At 40.0% G+C, this 20,324-nt stretch overlaps 1 protein-coding gene across 1 annotated transcript in view; it reads left to right on the forward strand.

The window, feature by feature from the left end:
• Window positions 1-20,324, forward strand: part of tusc3 (tumor suppressor candidate 3) — a 380,924-nt gene that overhangs the window by 181,980 nt on the left and 178,620 nt on the right. The window contains exon 7 of the mRNA XM_059989264.1: window positions 13,012-13,075. Within this exon, the coding sequence (XP_059845247.1) occupies window positions 13,012-13,075 (64 nt within the window). The remainder of the gene's footprint in view (window positions 1-13,011; window positions 13,076-20,324) is intronic.

Below are 20,324 nucleotides of genomic sequence, written 5' to 3' on the forward strand. Positions count from 1 at the left end.
TAAATGTTAACTTGCAGGTAGAGTTGGTGGTGAGGTAGGCAAATGCAATGTGAGCATTCATTTCAACAGGTCTAAAATACAACAGCAGTAATGAGATGCTGAGGCTTTATAAGGCACTGGTGAGGCCTTAGCTTGAGTATTGTGAACAGTTTGGGACTACTCACCTATGAACAGATGTGCTGGGATTGGAGAGAGTTCAGAGGAGGTTCACAAGAATGATTCCTGGAATGAAAAGGCTATCATATGCGAGGAACATTTGATTGCTCTGGGTCTGAACTCGCTGGAATTTAGAAGAATGAGGGAAGATCTCATTGAAATCTTTTGAATGTTGAAAGGCATAGATGTGGAAAGGATGTTTCCCCTGGTTGTGGAGTCTAGGACAAGAGGCCACAGCCTCAGGTAGACTGGTGTCTAAACAGGGTGGTGGAGAAATTTCTTTATCCATAGAGTAGTGAATTTGTGGAATTTATTACCACAGGTAGCTGCGGAGGCCAGGTCATTTGGTGTATTTAACGTAGTGCTTGATAGGTTCTTGATACGACATGCATCAAAGATTATGGGTAGAAGACTAGCAGGTGGAGCTGAGGAGGGGAGATAGGGATCAGCCATCATTGAATGGCAGACAGACTCGACGGGTGAAATGGCCTAATTCTGCTCCAGTGTCTAATGGTCTTATGGTCTTTGCTTTGTATTTGTATGTATTAAATAACATCCAGTTAATTTATATCACAAATCAGAAGATCCTGCAACTTTTTGTTTGTCCATTCTTATGTTTTAGTAGATTGCAATAAATGGTGTTGATTCCTTCAACTATGCTGATCTCGGATTCATTTTGGAGGTTTATCTTCTGTTTCATACTGTGTGTCCTTAAAGACTAATTCTTGTGCAATAATTTGTTAATGCTGTTCTGAAGTTTCCTTTGGTACTTCATCAAACTCCAAGGAAATTTCATGTAAGTGGGCCATTTGGTCCAATCCACATTGGTATTTACATTTTTTCACAAGCACTAGTACTAATCATGTTCAACTAGTTTTCTGTCATTTAATGCAGTTGTTGAATTGGAATTCCTAGAGGTGGAGAAAGCTAGCATTTGCTGTGAAATATAAACTAGCATTTGCTGTGAAATTTAATGCCTGAACCTCCTGCTTATACACTATAGCTACAGTAAGAGAGTAATCAAAAGCACTGGAAAATGCAGATGTGCTCTTTATATTTTTATTGTGCCATTTCACAGCAATTCTGAAAGGAACCCCTGCAGAAATTTATTCTGTTAAATATTTTTGAGACTATTTATACATTGTTGTGCTCAGCTTGCTAGCTGAAAGCAATAATGTGACTCTTCAATAAAGCAGATATATTTACTGTTTATGTAACTTACAGCAATGTCAGAGGTAAGAGCTGAACAATTTTTGATGGCTAATAGGAGCATTAAGGAAAAATCCATTTGGAAGCCTTAGGCAATCTCCCTATAGATAAAGATTTAGAGCACAAGTGAAAATAAGTAACAAGACTGTGGTCAGCAATCAGAGCATACTTTGACATTTTAATTACCATTAAGACATACACCTGTAAGGTGTTTAATTGTAATTTTCAATGAAGACTTCAAGATGGAGCAAATTTGTTTGTTGGAGGATTGTAAAATTCAGGATTTATTTTGTCTAGAAAAACTCATTTATAATAATATTTATCTTGAGTGAAATAAGTTCATAAAGTACAAGTTATCTTTCATACTTATAATGCCTATGATGTTAGTTGTAAAAAAAAGTTTTTATAAATTATGAAACTGCACTTTTATAAATTGTGTATTATGTATTGTATAAATTATGTATATTAATTAGCTTGTGGCCCCATGCATGTTGTGCTCATGGCACTCTTTTATTTATATTCTATTAATTTATCCTGAAATTAGGGGATAGCCATATGCTGTATAAGCCTCCATAAAATTGTTGTAGACCATTATTTTAATAATTTCCAAATTCAAAATTAGAATCAAATCATTTGCTTTTTTAACAAAATGAATGTGCGCTAAGATTGCAAGTAGAGAATTTTGTCCTGAAACATATTGCTCCAACATTCACATTTTATTACCTTAAGGCTATATACAATTGATATATCTTGTCTTTTGCATTTCACAAAACTGAAATCTGCTCTTAGATGTGTGATGAATCTGATTCACTAAAACAATATCTTTCCTCATTACTATACCATTAAGTTATGGAATAACAAAAAGAGAAAATATATAAAGATGACTAAAGTGAATGCTCAGAAGCTGACAAAATGTTAATGTCGGTATTTAAAAGCTCAGTACAAGAAAGAAAATGTCATTGATTAATCCTTGAGCATTCTCTTCCTCTTATCTGCAGATGTTGCATGGAGTCATTCAAAAATATATCAAATTCCGTATAGATTCATCACCCTGTTTTACTTCTTCATCCTTCTACAACCTTGCACTATCTGTGATTTCACACAATGTTTTCTAACATTCTGTCCTTCGTAATCAGAAAGTTATATCTGTCCCCACCCATAACCACACCCTTGTTATTGAGCCATTACTTTCCTTGATCACAATTTCAGGCTGAATTACTCTACTCATAGTCTACAATCCGTTTGAACTGAAAACAGACTTCTGCCAAAGACTTCACTTCCAAATATCCAAATAGACAATAGACAATAGGTGCAGAAGTAGACCATTCGGCCCCTCGAGCCTGCACCGCCATTCTGAGATCATGGCTGATCATCTACTATCAATACCTGGTTCCTGCCTTGTCCCCATATCCCTTGATTCCCCTATCCATAAGATACCTATCTAGCTCCTTTTTAAAAGCATCCAGAGAATTGGCCTCCACTGCCTTCCTAGGCAGTGCATTCCAGACCCCCACAACTCTCTGGGAGAAGTTTTTCCTTAACTCTGTCCTAAATGACCTACCCCTTATTCTCAAACCATGCCCTCTGGTACTGGACTCTCCCAGCATCTGGAGCATATTTCCTGCCTCTATCTTGTCCAATCCCTTAATAATCTTATATGTTACAATCAGATCCCCTCTCAATCTCCTTAATTCCAACGTGTACAAGCCCAGTCTCTCTAACCTCTCTGCGTAAGACAGTCTGGATATCCCAGGAATTAACCTTGTGAATCTACACTGCACTTCCTCTACAGCCAGGATGTCCTTCCTTTACCCTGGAGACCAAAACTGTACACAATACTCCAAGTGTGGTCTCACCAGGGCCCTGTACAAATGCAAAAGGATTTCCTTGCTCTTCTACTCAATTCCCTTTGTAATAAAGGCCAACATTCCATTTGCCTTCTTCACTGCCTGCTGCACTTGCTCATTCACCTTCTGTGACTCATGAACAAGTACTCCTAGATCTCTTTGTATTTCTCCCTTACCTAACTCTACACTGTTCAGATAATAATCTGCCTTCCTGTTTTTACTCCCAAACTGGATAACCTCACACTTATTCACATTAAACACCATCTGCCAAGTATCTGCCCACTCACCCAGCCTATCCAAGTCACCCTGAATTCTCCTAACATCCTCATCACATGTCACACTGTCACCCAGCTTAGTATCATCAGAAAACTTGCTGATGTTATTCTCAATGCCTTCATCTAAATCGTTTATGTAAATCGTAAACAGCTGTGGTCCCAATACCAAGCCCTGTGGCACCCCACTAGTCACCACCTGCCATTCTGAGAAACACCCATTCACCATTACCCTTTGCTTTCTATCTGCCAACCAGTTTTCTATCCATGTCAATATCTTCCCCTCAATGCCATGAGCTTTGATTTTACCCACCAATCTCCTATGTGGGACCTTATCAAATGCCTTCTGAAAATCAAGGTACACTACATCCACTGGATCTCCCTTGTCTAACTTCCTGGTTACATCCTCAAAAAACTCCAATAGATTAGTCAAGCATGATTTGCCCTTGGTAAATCCATGCTGGCTCGACCCAATCCTATCACTGCTATCTAGATATGCCACTATTTCATCTTTAATAATGGACTCTAGCATCTTCCCCACTACTGATCTCAGGCTGACAGGACATTAGTTCTCTGTTTTCTCCCTCCCTCCGTTCTTAAAAAGTGGGATAACATTAGCCATTCTCCAATCCTCAGGAACTGATCCTGAATCTAAGGAACATTGGAAAATGATTACCAATGCATCTGCAATTTCCAGGGCCACCTCCTTTAGTACCCTAGGATACAGACCATCTGGACCTGGGGATTTGTCAGCCCTCAGTCCCATCAGTCTACTCATCAAATGTATTTTATGTTCTTGGATGTCAAATTTCATTTGATAATTGTTCCATTAAGTAATGTGGAGTTTTGCTACTTTGGAAGAGGGATATAAATCTGCTGTTGTATTATATTCAGATTGACTACTGTGATATAAATGCAAAAAAAAATTAAATGAGTTTCTGTTTAACTGAATCCACTATTTGAGCCAGGTACTTTCTATAGTTAAAGTTGTACAAATAAAATTGTGAATTAATGTCAACAAGGAAGTTGAAGCCAATCGATAATGTATTGAAAATGATGAACATAGAAATGACAGGGATACTGGATTAGTGCAGTATGGTGAACTACATATACCTGTCTGGACACGCCCCTCTGCTGACTGCTCCTGTGGCTCCTCCCACAGACCCCTGTATAAAGGCAATTGGAGGCACTGCTCCTCCCTCAATCTCCAGGATGTTGTGTGGTGGTCTCTTGCTGCTAATCATGGTCTCTTGCAGCTAATAAAAGCCTATTGTTCACTTCCTGTCTCCGAGAGTTATTGATGGTGCATTATGCAGACAGCTTCAGATAATCAGCCATTTCAGACATGTATCCGTCATTTACTGCATTCAGTTCTTTGTTCTATCTCCTCCTGGTAATTTCAGATTATATTTCCCTCACCCCTTTACACCACCTCCAGATAGATCTTTTGTTATGTACTAACCTTCCCTACCCCAAGTCAGTTCGACTGCCATTCATGCCATTTCAATGCCATGCTATCCAGACCTTATCGTTTGATCTTGCCTCTCATTTTCTGCCGTCTAATCATTTCATTTTGAGGTTTCCTCAATTCTGATAAAAATTCTTTGGATTTTAACTATATATCTTTTTAATTGATGTTGCCTGATTGCCTGAGTATAATTAGCATTCTTCATTTTTTTATTTCAGGTTAGTGGCTTTTGCAATAGTCTGCTTTTGGTTTCTAAATATTTTCTTCTTGTATCACCAGTGCATGTGGCTGCACCTTGTATGATCTACAAAATTCAGTACAGTCACCCAGCAAGGCTACTCCAACATCACCATCCAAATCTGTAAACTCGCTTCTACCCCTTCAACACCTCCTCTCTTTCACCACTCCTCCAAGAAGGACCAAGCAACTATTGCATGGGAACACCATCACCTACACAATCAGCACTGGATTTCTGTGTTTAAGAAAGCATACGGTGAATTGGCTTTCATCAATCATGGGATTGAGTTTAGGTGCCAAGAGGTAATGTTGCAGATATATAGGACCCTGGTCAGATCCCACTTGGAGTACTGTGCTCAGTACTGGTCACCTCACTACAGGAAGGATGTGGAAACCATAGAAAGGGTGCGGAAGACATTTACAAGGATGTTGCCTGGATTACGGAGCATACCTTATGAGAATAGGTTGAGTGAACTCGGCCTTTTCTCCTTGGAGCAATGGAGGATGAGAAGTGACCTGATAGAGGTGTATAAGGTGATGAGAGGCATTGATCGTGTGGATAGTTTGAGGCTTTTTTCCCCAGGGCTGAAATGGCTAGCACTTGTGGGTACTGTTTTAAGGTGTTTGAAAGTAGGTACAGAGGAGATGCCAGGGGTAACTTTTTTATGCAGAGAATGTTGAGTGCGTGGAATGGGCTGCCAGCGACGGTGGTGGAGGCAGATACGATAGGGTCTTTTAAGACACTCCTGGAAAGGTATATGCAGTTCAGAAAAATAGAGGGCTATGGATAACCCTAGGTAATTTCTCATGTAAGGACACATTCGGCACAGCTTTGTGGGCTGAAGGGCCTATATTGTGCTGTAGGTTTTCTATTTTGCCTATGGATTTAATTAAAACTTGTGAAAATCAACTACTTTCTTTCCTAACCTGCATGCTTGGTTGCATATATACCTCAGGCCAATGTCAATCAGGGTTTAGATGTTCTGCACAATGGGGTCGACATGCACGAAACAGTGCCTTCTAACGCCTTCACCATTGTTTTGGGAGATTTTAACCAGGCCAGTCTGGAAAATCACTGAGCAATTACCATCAACAGATCACTTGCAATATCAGAGGAAACAACACACTGGACCATTGCTACGCCACCATCAAGACTGCCTACCATGCTATTCCTCACCCTCACTCCTAGCTGTACCTCTACTCCCTGCGTGTAGGCAGAGACTGAAGACTGCAGCACTAGTAATGATGACCAAGAAAGTATTGACAAGGGAAGCACAGGAGTGCCTACAGCACTGCTTTGAATCAGTGGACTGGACTGTATTCAGGGATCCATCTTTGAACCTGGATGAGTATGCTGCAGCTGTTAGCAACTTCATTAAAACCTGTGTGGATGAGTGTGTTCCTACAAAGACTTACTGTACATTCCCAAACCAAAAGCCATGGATGAACCAGGAGGTATGTTGTGTGCTGAAGGCTAGATCTGTGGCATTCAAGTCTGGCGATGCAAGCCTGTACAAGAAAACCAGGTATGATTTGTGGAGGGCTATTTCAAGGGTGAAGAGACAATTTCAAATGAGGTTGGAGGCAACATCGGATGCATGTCTACTCTGGCAGAGTTTGCAAAACATTACTTCCTACATAGCGAAACTTAATAGCATGAATGGCAGCGATTCTTCACTACCAGATGAACTCAATGCCTTCTATGCCCGCTTTGAAAGGGAGAATACAACTACAGCTATGAAGATCCCTGCTGCACCTGATGACCCTGCGATGCCTGTCTCAGAGGTCGAGGTTAGACTGTCTTTAAAGAGAGTGAGCTATCACAAGGTGGAAGGTCCCGATGGAGTACCTGGTAAGGCTCTGAAGACCTGTGCCAACCAACTGGCGGGAGTATTCAAATACATTTTCAACCTCTCACTGCTATGGGTGGAAGTTCCCACTTGCTTCAAAAAGGCAACAATTATACCAGTGCCTAAGAAGAATAATGTGAATGGCCTTAATGACTATCACCTGATAGCACTCATATCTACAGTGATGAAATGCTTTGAGAAGTTGGTCATGACTAAAATGAGCTCCTGCCTCAGCAAGGATCTGAACCCTATTGCAATTTGCCTATCGCCACAATAGGCCAATGGCAGATACAATCTTAATGGCTCTTCACACGGCTTTAGACCACCTGGATAACACAAACACCTATGTCAGGATGCTGTTCATTGACTATAGCTCAGTATTTAACACCAACATTCCCACAATCCTGATTGAGAAGTTGCAGAATCTGGGCCTCCGTACCTCCCTCTCTAATTGGGTCAACTTCCTAACTGGAAGACCACAATCTGTGCGGATTGGTGATAACATATCCTTCTCGCTGACAATCAACACCAGTGCACCTCAGGGGTGTATGCTTAGCCCACTGCTCTACTCTCTATATACAGTACACATGATTGTGTGGCCAGGCATAGCTCAAACTATCTATAAATTTGCTGATGATACAGTCATTGTTGGTAGAATCTCAGGTGATGACGAGGGTGTACAAGAGTGAGATAGAAACATAGAAAACCTGCAGCACAATACAGGCCCTTTGGCCTACAAAGTTGTGCTGAACATGTCCCTACCTTAGAAATTACTAGGCTTACCTATTTTTCTAAATTTCATGTACCTATCCAAAAGTCTCTTAAAAGACCCTGTCGTATCTGCCTCCACCACTGCTGCTGGCAGCTCATTCCACACACTCACCACTCAGATATGCCAATTGGTGGAGTGGTGTCGCAGCAAAAACCTTGTACTCAACATCAGTAAGATGGAGGAGATGATTGTGAAGTTCCGGAATGGTTTAGACAAAGGACCTCATACCAATCCTCATAGATGGATCAGAAGTGGAGAGAGTGAACAGCTTCAAGTTCCTGGGTGTCAAGATCGCTGAGGATCCAACCTGGTTCCAACATATTGATACAGTTATAAAGAAGACAAGACAGCGGCTATACTTCATCAGGAGTTTGAAGAGATTTGGTATGTCAACAAATACACTCTAAAACTCTATAGATGTACTATGGAGAGCATCCTAACAGGCTGCATCACTGTCTGGTCTGGGGGGGGTCTACTGCACAGGACTGAAAGAAGCTGCAGAGGATCGTAAATTTAGTCAACTGCATTTTGGATACTAGCCTACAAAGTACCCAGGTCATCTTCAAGGAGCGGTGTCTCAGAAAGGCAGCATCCATTATTAAGGACCTCCAACACCCAGGGCATGTCCGTTTCTCGCTGTTGCCATCGGGTAGGATGTACAGAGGCTTAAAGGCACACACTCAGCAATTCAGGAACAGCTTCTTCCTCTCTGCCATCTGATTCTTAAATGGACATTGAATTCTTGAACACTACCTCACTTTTTTAATATATAGTATTTATGTTTTTTGCACAGATTTTAATTTATTCAATATATATATACTGTAATTGATTTAGTTTTCTTATTTAGCATTATTATTATTTTATTTTGTTTATTTTTCTTCTACGTTATGTATTGCATTGAACTTCCGCTGCTAAGTTAACAAGTTTCACATTACATGCCAGTGATAATAAACCTGATTCTGATTCCGATTCTAAAGTATTCTTTTTTTTTCAGAGTTGCCTTTATAGCTGCCATTTTTGGAATAATTAAAATTACACTTTATTCCTTATGGATGCAAATGAGTATTATAATAGATCAGAATCACTCTGCAATTTCCTTCCTCTACCTCCTCTTCAATTTGCTTTGAAGTCCCACCAGGCTTCATTTTCTCTTGTGTATCTATTTCTATATAGTATATGCTTGTGCAAATCCTAGTCTTAATTCTGAGCACTTCCATAGAATTATTCATGGATGTCTGCACTCAGGAGATCCATAACAGGGTGAAATGAACAAGACGAACCTCTTCCCATAATTAATGTCCTCCAGTCCAGGCAACTTCCTGATGAATCTCCTCTGCATTTTCTCCAATGCAATCACAGTTTTCCCAAAGTGTGGTGACCGTAACTACAAGAAAACAAATATATGGCACAAGGTATGCCAAGTAAATAGGACAATAGTTTGCTTGTAAAAATGAGGGACCAGCTAAAGAAGAAGACTTTAGTCCTGCAATGTTTCCAAATGTGCATAAACCTATAACTAGTTTCAATATATTGTTGGGCACTTAACGCTTACTCCTAATTCAGAGCTGAACAAAATAGGTAAATCTCAGTTAAAAAAATCCAGTGATTTCAGACCACACAAATAAGATGTTATAGATTGCTCTACATTTTCTGGTCATCAATCATATTTGTATTATGCAGTTTCTTCAAAGATCCTGAGAGATTAAATTCCTGGGACACCAGGCCATTGCTGATAAGTGCAGTCAAAAACTTAGAAACAATGAGGTCCTTCATGGAAATGGTGAAGTAACTGACCTACTCTTTTATCATTACTAAGAGCAGGACAGTTATTTCACCATGCCCATGATTAAGCCAAAGTTTCACTCCCATATGTGGTCAATGTATTTATGCTTGCTTTGACTGGCAAAACATGTAGGCACCTTCATTAACTCCTGACAGCTCCAATTTCTGAGACCGACATAAGAGTATCCTTTAGGAGAGTGACTCTACAGAAAGCATCTTGTTCAGATAGTGGATCTGTCCGAGAATTGAAGACCTGTGCTAGTTAACTGGACATCTTCAACTTCTCAGTCTGAGTTTGTCTTCTGTTTTAATCATTCTGGTGCCCAAGAACAATATGGTTACCTTCCTCGGTGACTAAAATAAATATTATTGAGTAGCAATTGCATCCAATGTGATTAAGTGGTTCAAGAGCTTGGTCATGAAACAAATTCACTGCCTGAGCAGTGACCTAGATCTGCTCCATTCGTGACTACTCTCACAACAGGTCTACAGCAGATGCCATTTTGTTGGATCTTCACTTAGCTCTGGAACACCCTGGACGATGAAGATGCATACGCCAAAATGCTCTTCATTGGCCACAGCTCAGCCATCAATACTATCATCTCCTTGAATCTCATCTCTAAGCTCCAAGACCTGGGTGTCTATATCTCCTTGTGCACTGGATCCTCAGTTTCCTCATTGATAGACCTCAATTAGTATGGATTGGGAACTACATCTCCTCCACACATACCATTGGCACCGTTCACCACAAGCGATGTGCTTAGTCCTGCTTTTCTCACTTTATACCTAAGTACAGCTCCAAAGCAGTATTTAAGTTTGCTGATGTCACCATTGTTGTTGCCCAATACAAAGATGGTGACAAATTAGCATATAGGAGGGAGATTTAAAAACTGATTGAGTGGTGCCACAACGAGAACTTCTCACTCGATGTCAGCAAACAGATATCTGATTACCAACAATAGGAGGAAGAATCTAGAAGACCACTAGCCAGTCATCATTAGGGTATCAGAAGTGGAGAGGGTCAGTAGCTTTCAATTCTTTGGTGTTAATATATCAGATGATCTATGTTGGGACCAGCAGGTAAATATCATCACAAAGAAGGTGTGACCATGCCTCTACTCTCTCAGAAGATGGAGCAGATTTGACATGTTACCAAAAACTTTGATAAACTTCTATTGATGCACAGGTGCACCTGGCATGTGGTATAGAAGCGCTTAGGTCGCACACTTCAGGAACAGTTATTGCCCTAAGCTCCTGATCACTGACCATGAGTGAGGCTGCAATTGGTTAGGGTTGACCATGGAAGTTGCGTCCTAGCTGTCTAGTTATGCAAGCCTGGGCAATCTGACATGGAGCATAGGCTGTTGTCCATATAGTAAGTTCCCTTTCTCACACATTTGAAGAACCCAAAGAACGGCAGCATCGCAGATGTTGCCAGTCAGCATTGAACTCAGTGTTGACTACCTTAGGGACTCCAGCTCTGGACTTTTCCCTCGGTGTTTACTCCAAAAGCCTTCCCCATCAGTAGGTATAGCCGTAATGCAGTGGAGGTTTGAGATCAGAGTTTTCCTTTTCCTAGATGAGCTACCAACCATGGCTGACAAATCCCAGCTGCCCAAAGCTGCTGGTTTTAAGGTGTCAGAAACCCACATTTGTCCCTTCTCCTGTCAGTAGAAACAGTTCCTCCGGGGTCAGTAGCTAAGCTGCAGGTGAAGACCAGGAGCTGGACTTGGTTGTCAGAGGCTATTTGAGATGCACGCCATTGGGAGCATTTAATAGGTAATGAGAGTTTGTCCCCATTACCATTCCCGGCTATCACAATCTTAAGGAAACATGATATGAAATGATTCTACATCTTACAGCCTCACACTCAAAGACTCTGACAACTCAGTACTATTTTTTTTCGTATATTTGTCTTCTTTTCTACATTGTTTGTTTGTCAGTCTTTGTGTATGGATTTTCTTAGATTCTATTGTCTTTAATTTTCCTATAAATGCCTGCAAGATAATGAATCTCAAGATAGTATATAGCAACACTTATGTGCTTTGATAATACATTTATTTTGAACTTTGAAAGTTTTTAAAAGCATTATGTGTTATCACTGAACAGCTGTAAATATGTAAAAAAATAGGATTTACAATTATAGTCCTTCACTGCCTAATTACATCCTAATGTGCCTTTCTTTCTACAATGATTTTTAGAAGTAGTGACTTCTGCAAGGAAGGTGAGGTGGAATACATGATTATCAAATAGCACACAAATCAATAACAATAAGGATTAATAATCTGCCCCTGTTATATTGTTTTTGGGATAAATGTTGTAGAGTCTAGTCATAAGATGAGGATTAGGTCCCTGGACTAAATCCCCACAGAAAGATGTAAAAAGGGAGGAATATTAATGCATGTGGGAGAATGATGCAGAAAACTGTAAGTATGCAGCTACTTTAAATCCTATATACTGATCAGTTTTATAGCTTTTTCCAGCGAACTCCCACATATTGTCATCCTAAAAGCACATCACACAATCTCTGCACTTAAACTATGCAGCTATCTGACAGGTTGCTATTGACATTGTTACAACCTTGATGTATATGAAGGTGATTCAGGCGTTATTCCTACAATAGTTGGAATTACTTTGACAGTGTTATGACTGCAAGCAACATTTGTGCTATCCAGCATCTTCAATATTTTGAAAGCCTTGGCTTGAATAACAATGTTATGAATGGGTTTTATTGGATCCTTCTATTACAAGTGTACTGGATGCCTGAAAATGTTGCTCGAAATCTGTCTATAGATCTAGTTTGAATGCTATTAAAAGAAGTAATTCAATGAACATGTAGCCTTATGAGTGATGGTATCCCAGGTATGTGTCTAAAGTTATACATGGACTGGACTTTCCTACTTCAACTAAAGATTAACTCATTTTGCAGCATTGACTTGCAAGCTGTTGCCATTAACATTTCTTTGTTACATTCAGAAGAACATGAATTTCAGAATGAAGAATACATTTCATTTGTTGGCCACCGATCTAACAGCCCATTTAGAAACCTCTGAAATTATCAATCTAGATATGGAAGGCTTGGAAGCAGTCAGACCTGCGTTTGAATTCCTCCATCTCTTTTTGAAAATTATTTGCTTAGAATCTCAAACGTCAAATTTATTGCAGTGAAAAGTGTGAAAAGTTCCCAGGAAATTATCAAATGATTTTATTCTTATGAATAAAAGTACTGGTCTTATGAAAATGTAGTCATTGGTGACAGTTCTAATTCCATTAGGTAAACTTTATGTTAGAATCATAGAAACATATGTAATATGCATGTAAAAGTATTCCGAATATATTGTTTATTGATTGTTGCTTGTTATGTTCTAGAGTATTTGATCTGTCTCATTTTATATTTTTGTATGTATTATTTCCACAGAGCTACATCCATGGGAGTAGCCAAGCTCAGTTTGTTGCAGAGTCACACATCATTCTTCTCCTAAGTATCCTTTGAAATGTCTGATATGATGTTGCATGATAATCTTGAATGAAGCAAGTGAAAAGTCCAAGTTTACATTTGCACATTGTGGAAAAATAAAAGTTAAGATTTTGAATTGTCTTTCCAAATATTAATTGAAGTATCACATAGGACATTAAACTGAGAAACTGTCTTGCATGGAATCCCCGAGTCGCGTTCTATCTTTCCTCTTCTAAATCCAACCATTTAATACTTTTATTTGCCTGTCAAGTTCCACTCAAATGTATCTCAAATACTCACTTCATTTGCTCTTTGTAGTGGCAGGTTCATAATCATGGGTAAAGAATATTGGTCATGCTAACTTGTGGAGCAGCTTTAATGATTGGTATATCTGCAATCTAAAATTATTATTTATTTTTTCTCAGCTCAAGCTGGTAAAACCTGAGGTATGGGCATAACCATGCACGCTTGTTTCTCAATTGCTAGGAACTTGCCAGCTGTTCTACTTGTGTTTAGTATTGTGGCTTTCTGAGGATATTATTATTATTGTTGTTATTAATCAATGCATATCATGGACTTCGAATTTGTGCTTTCATTTGAAATTAATATTCCCTTTTGCTGCAATCTGTTAAATGACATTTTGAATATTTTTCATTGATGAATGCCAATATTAATGTTCACTTTCATCATCTCTTCTCTTCTCAGCTTTTCTACAATCCATTGGCAGAGCTTTACCATTCTTGTTTGAATTGAGTTGAATTGACTTTATTTCTTACATCCTTCACGTTCATCCTTCATAATGTAAAAATCTTTACATTACATCTCTGAATGTGCAATGTGCAAATTATAGTAATTTGTAATAAATAATATGTACAATAAGATATGCAAAAAAAACAGTCAATATAGCGTAGAAATATAATTGTGTCGGTGTGAATTAATCAATCTGATGGCCTGGTGGAAACAGCTGTCCCAGAGCCTGTTGGTCTCGGCTTTAATGCTGTGGTACCATTTCCTGGATGGTAGCAGCTGGAACAGTTTGTGGTTGGAGTGACTCAGGTCCTCAAATATCCTTCGGGGCCCTTTTACGCACCTGTTGCTGTAAATGTCCTGAATAGTGGGAAGTTCACATCTATAGATACGCTGGGCTGTCCACACCATTCTGCGATCGAGGGAAGTACAGACCCCAAACCAGGCAGTGATGCAGACAGTCAGGATGCTCTCAATTGTGCCCCTGTAGAAAGTACTTAGGATTTGAGGACTCATGCCGAACTTCTTCAACCATCTAAAGCGAAAGAGGCACTGTTGTGCTTTTTTCACCATACAACCAGTATGTGCAGACTAAGTGAGGTCCTCAGTGATGTGTATACTGAGGAACTTGAAGTTGCTCACCCTCTCAAGCCCAGCTCCATTGATGTCAATAGGGGCTAGCCTGTCTTCATTCCTCCTGTAGTCCACAACCAGCTCCTTTGTTTTTGCAACATTGAGGGAGAGGTTGTTTTCTTGATGCCTATGTGTCAAGGTGATGACTTCCCTGTAGTCTGTCTCATTATTATTTGAGATAAGGCCAAACAATATAGTATTATCTGCAAATTTAATAAGTGGTTGGACCTGCGGATGGGATTGTATATCCAATCTGAATTTTTATCCAAATTTCATTGAACTATGCTTTTATTTCTCTTCTCTGCCCTGTCCATTCCTCGTAACTAGACCTAATAACAAAACTACCTGTACAAAGCATTTTGTAGATTGGGTTAGAAAGGATTTGGTTATGTTGCTGAAACTACATTCCCTAATCCCCTCTGTTGTTGTTGTTCCTTTCCATGCCTTGTGGCTCATCGGGTGGCAACTTTGTGATTTCTTTAGCTTTCTTTGTATGTTTTTTATGAGGCCAAGTTGCTAGCTCGACATTCAACCAAGCACAGATGGAAAGTGAGCCAGGAGCCAGCTGGATTCGAACACTTGACCACTCGAGTTGAAGTCCGGTATGGATGCCACAACACCACTGTCTGACTGTAATCACTTTTGCCTACGTCTTTTTCCAATTAATATCTAGATATTGAAATCCTTCATGATGATTATTCTGCATTTCTCTTCATAGCCCTAATTTGGATTATTTTTATCTCCACATCCTTTCCACAGTCAGTTGTCACTGTGCTTATCATTGTTTCCTACTAGTCTCTCGGCACCTATGGTTTTCTCTAAAGTACTGGAACAGAATCTCTTACCCCAACTTCAACAAATTTCTCCAGTCACCAAGTTCCTGATTTTCATATTCTGTGAAGCATTACTGCATGAAATTGGACTCTGTGCACTAGCCAAACCAAAATGCATGTACACAAAACAATAGCTTTTGCTCTTTGTAGAAGCAATATCCCCTGGAACTGGACTCCACATAATTAAAGCAGTAAAATAGCAAATCCACACTATGTGTCTGAAAATTTGCAGTTGATAAATGGATTTGCATGAACTTTTTCTGTTAAAAATAATTGCAGAATTTAAAAGTAATCAGTAGTGCACTGTTGTCAGCAATTTATGTTGTTATATTATCAATAGCACTGCATTTTGAATTTGCTTAGTTTATGCATTGCATATGGTACAATATTCAGGAATGGCAAATTTTCCGGAGGAAAGCTCAATTCTCACTTAATGCATACTCTTCAACTTTTTTCCTCCCAATGCAGAAGTACATTTACAAAATGTACCTTTACCTTTCCATTTACTTAGCTTTGTGCAGATTCAGAATCCATTGGATGGTGAACTTAAATGAAAATGTATTCAATTTTGAGTGGAGTTTTACCATGATGTTGAATGAAGCAATTTTACAAATTGACAAGTATTATAAATTATAAGACTGTAAGACATTGGAGCAAAATTAGGCCATTCAGCCTATCAAGCCTGCTCCACCATTAGATCATGCTGATCATCTCAACCCCATTCTCTTACCTTGTCCCTGTAACCTTTTATGCCCTGGTTTATCAGAAGTCTATTAACCTCCACTTTACATACACTTAATGACTTGGCCTGCACAGTCGCCTGTCACAATGAAGTTCACCGGTTCACCACGCTCTGGCGGAATAAATTTTTCCTCATCTCCATTCTAAATGAACGTCCCCTATTCTGAGATTGTGCCCTCTGGTTTTAGACTTCATCAGTATAGGAAACATTCTTTCCACATCCACTCTATCTAAGTCTTTCAACTTTCAATAGTTTTCAGTGACATTCCCCCAACCCCCATGCTTCATTATTCTGATTTTCTGTGAGTACAGACCCAGAGCCATCATCATATGATAAGCCCTTCAATCCTGGAAACATTTTCGTGAACCTCCTTTGAAACCTTTCCAGTCTCAGCTTATTCTTTCTTCCATGAGGGGCCCAAAACTGCTCACAATACTCCAAGTGAGGCCTCACCAATTCCTTTTAACCTTCTTGTTTTATATTCTAGTTCTCTCAAAATGAATGCTATCGTTGCATTTACCTTCCTCATCACTGACTCAACCTGCAAGTTAACCTTTCGATATAATGTGTATCCTTGGATGTTAAGCTCCCAACTAAAATATGTCAGCCATGACTCAGTGATGCCCAGAATGTCATACCTGCCGATCACCAACTGTGCAGCAAGATCATCTACCTTATTCTGTATAGTGTGTGCATTCGAATATAACACCTTCCATCTTGTATTTGTCACCTTTGTCCCCTGGTTACACTTCCACCTAGACCACTGACTGCAAGTTTGCCCTATCATCTGTCTCTCATTCCTGAGAGTTCCACTACACACTGCCTCAATTTGTATACCAACTGATCCATCCTAAGCTCTGTCATTCAGTATTTCATCCCTGCCAAATCAATTTAAACCCTCTCCAACAATTCTAGCAAGCTGCCCTCAAGGATATTGGTCCCCCTCGGGTTCAGGTGTAACAACTGGTGTCCTATTTGTACAGGTCATACATTCCCCAGATGAAATCCCAAGGATCCAGAAATCTGAAGCCCTGCACCAGTTCTTCAGCCTTACATTTAGCTGACAAATCATCCTATTCTTACTTACACTGTCACGTGACTTGGGCAGCAATCCAGAGATTACCTTGGAAGCCTTGCCTTCCAGCTCTCTACATAGTTCCCTAAATCTGATTTTCGGAACCTCCTTTCCTACCTATGTTTTCAGTGCCAATATGTAGCGAGACTTCTGGTTGCTCACCCTTCCCCTTTTGAATGCTTGGGTGCCGATCCCAGATATCCCTGACTTGGGCACCTGGGAAGCAAAATACTATCCGGGTACCTCTATTGTATCCAGGAAATCTTACTCCTCTAAATATTGAATCCCCTATCACTACTGCTGTCTTCTTCTTCCCCCCCCCCCCCCACCACTTCCCTTCTGAGCCACAGCAACAGACTAATTAGAGACCCTATCACTACAGCTTTCCCCTGGAATTTCAACACTCCCGCAGTCTCCAATATGGTCTACTTATTACCGAGGGGAAAGGCCACAGCAGTACTCTAACTGCCCAGTTCCTTTCCCTCTCCTGACAGTCACCCAGGTACCTACCTCCTGCAATTAAAAGGTGACTACCTCCCTGTAATTCCTTTCTGTCATGTCCTCAGTTTCCTGTATGTGCCGAAGGTCATCGAGCTGCAACTCTATTTCCTTAACATGTTTACTGAGGAGGTGAAACTCAGTGCACCTCATGCAGATGTGATTTTCCAGGAGGCTGTAGGTCTGCCAGAATTCCCACTTCTTACACAAAGAACGCATTACAGCTCCTGGAGCCATCCACACTGTACTATCTATGTATTAATAGTGTAAGAATGAAGAAGAAGAAACTTCCCAGATACTTACCCTGCCTGACCCTGATGAGACAAAGCACCAGTCCAACACTGGTCCACTCACACAGTGGCTCCTCCAACAATGGCCGCTACACTTGTCCTTGCCTTATTTTTATTTGCCCTTGCTAATAAATCACCATTTGATTGGGCTGTTGGAAAAAATGCCAGAAGCCCACAAACACTCCTTTTTAAAATCTCACACGCGGACCTGTGAGTAGCCTCCTTTCTCATTCCTGATTCGTTTGGGCTGCCGGAAAAAATAATAAAGCACCCAGTACCAATGCCATGTTACACTACTGGTTACAAACTGCTAATCAGGAAAGCATCCTTCCACATCAATCACCTGCTTCCATTCACCATGTCAATTTATGATCCAGTTTAGCTGTGCTTTAGCCTTCTGAACCTGCCTACCATGTAGGAGCTTTTCAAGTACCTGACAAGGGTTCACACATAGATTATCTCAAACGGGATTCACTATTTTCCTGGGTTCCACTTAGTTCCAAAATCTTTACAGAAAGTCTTGAGATTCTCCATCATCTTAACTAATGACACCCTCAGTATTCTTCAAGAGATTCACTCGGTTGAATTGCATATGCCTATTATATGCTTCCTTTTTGCCTTAGTCAAGCCATTAATATACTTTATTAACAAAGGTTCCCTAAATTTGCCTTTCACTTTTACAGAAGGTTCTGGCCCTGAACTTTTGCTAATTCTCGAAAAGACTCCACTTGCCTGATATTGTTTCACTTGTAGAATCTACTCCCAACCTACTTTCACCAGGTCCTCCCTTACACTTGGAATTATTTTATTTTTTTTTACATTGAAGTATTATTTTTGGAGATTTTACATTATGTGTTTTTGCATTTATATATCATGTGCATTTTCTGCTTAGTATAATCTCAGTCTCATTTTCCCTTCATTCACCATTACTGCCTCCACTTGTGCTCATCATTCTTCAGGGTCTATTGCGCTTTATTGTGCTTGGTTTCCAGAACTTTGCTTTAGTCTATAAATTAATTCTTCTCAGCTAGTATTTCCTGTTAGCAGCTTTCAGTAGGGAACTGAGTTCAAAAGTTGTCTTGAGGATGCAAATCATTTTCCTTGTGCATGTGTGCGATCCCTGCAGGAACTTCAATACCACTTGGTGTAAATGTACAAGCTTCAATCATTTTTGTCAGGTCTGTTATCATAATTATATTACACAAAATCAGTGTTTTAATTTTTCATCACATATATTATTTTTTCAGAATAATTTACATTGAGGTGGTAAATTATGGGTCCAAATGTGTCATACAGATTTAGTAACATTTCATTGCCTTTGTGTTGAGGCATGTTAAGAATGATTAGCAGGGCAAATTAAAATCACTCAGCTGAAACTCATTAAAAATATTGCTTATAGGTTTGAACCCATTTGAAAATCAGTATTTTCATTTAAGGTCACCATTGGTAATCTTACTCAGTTACTTAATCTTGTTGTGGAACCAGGGGAGCCAACATATTTGGCCACTGTTATACTACCGTCAAGGACACACACCATGCCATTCCACACCCACACTCTGGAAAGTGCAGTTACCTGGCTGTACTCCTACTTCTGGTGTATAGGCAGAGACTAAAGACTGCAGCGACAGTGGTGAGGACCAAGAAGGTATTGTCAGGGGAGGCAAAGTATTCAGAGATTTATTATCGAATCTGAATGAGTACACCACAGTTGTCACCGACTTCATCAAGACATGTGTGGATGATTGTGTGTCTTCAGGAACATACCTGACATACCCAAACAAAAGCTGTGAATGAACCAGGACTGTTCATAGACTGCTGAGGGCTTGATCTGTGGCATTTATACAGAGGTCCAGGTATAACCCAAGAAAAGCTATTTTAAGAGCAAGAAAACCATTCCACTTGAAGTTGGAGATGGAATTGGATGCATGTCAGCTCTGGCAGGGTTTACAGGCCAGAACTTTCTACAAGATGAAACCTAACAGATGATGCTTCACTCCAAGATGAGCTCAACACCTTTAATGCATGCTTTGAAACAGAGAATAAAACCACACCTTTGCAAATTCCTGTACCATCTGGTGACCCTATGATTTCTATCTCGGAGGCCAACATCAGAACATATTTCCTGAGCGTGATCCCTCGCAAAGTGTCAACTGGTTGGGCACTGAAAACATGAGCCAACGGGAATGTTTAAGGACATCTTCATTCATTCACTGCTGGGGTCAGAGGTTTACAACTACTTCAAAAAGACAACAATAATACCAGTGCCCAAGAAGAGCAGGGTGAGCTGACTCAATGACTATCACCCAGTTACACTCACATCTACTGTAACAAAGTGCTTTGAGAGTTTGGTCATAGCCATAATCAGCTTCTGCCTAATCACCACAAAACATCTAGAGCTGCTGCAATCTCATTGGCTCTCCAGTTGGCCTTGGAACACCTGGATAATGGCAAGACTT

The sequence above is a fragment of the Hypanus sabinus genome, chromosome 14, assembly GCF_030144855.1.
Source record: "Hypanus sabinus isolate sHypSab1 chromosome 14, sHypSab1.hap1, whole genome shotgun sequence".
Lineage (NCBI taxonomy): Eukaryota > Metazoa > Chordata > Chondrichthyes > Myliobatiformes > Dasyatidae > Hypanus > Hypanus sabinus.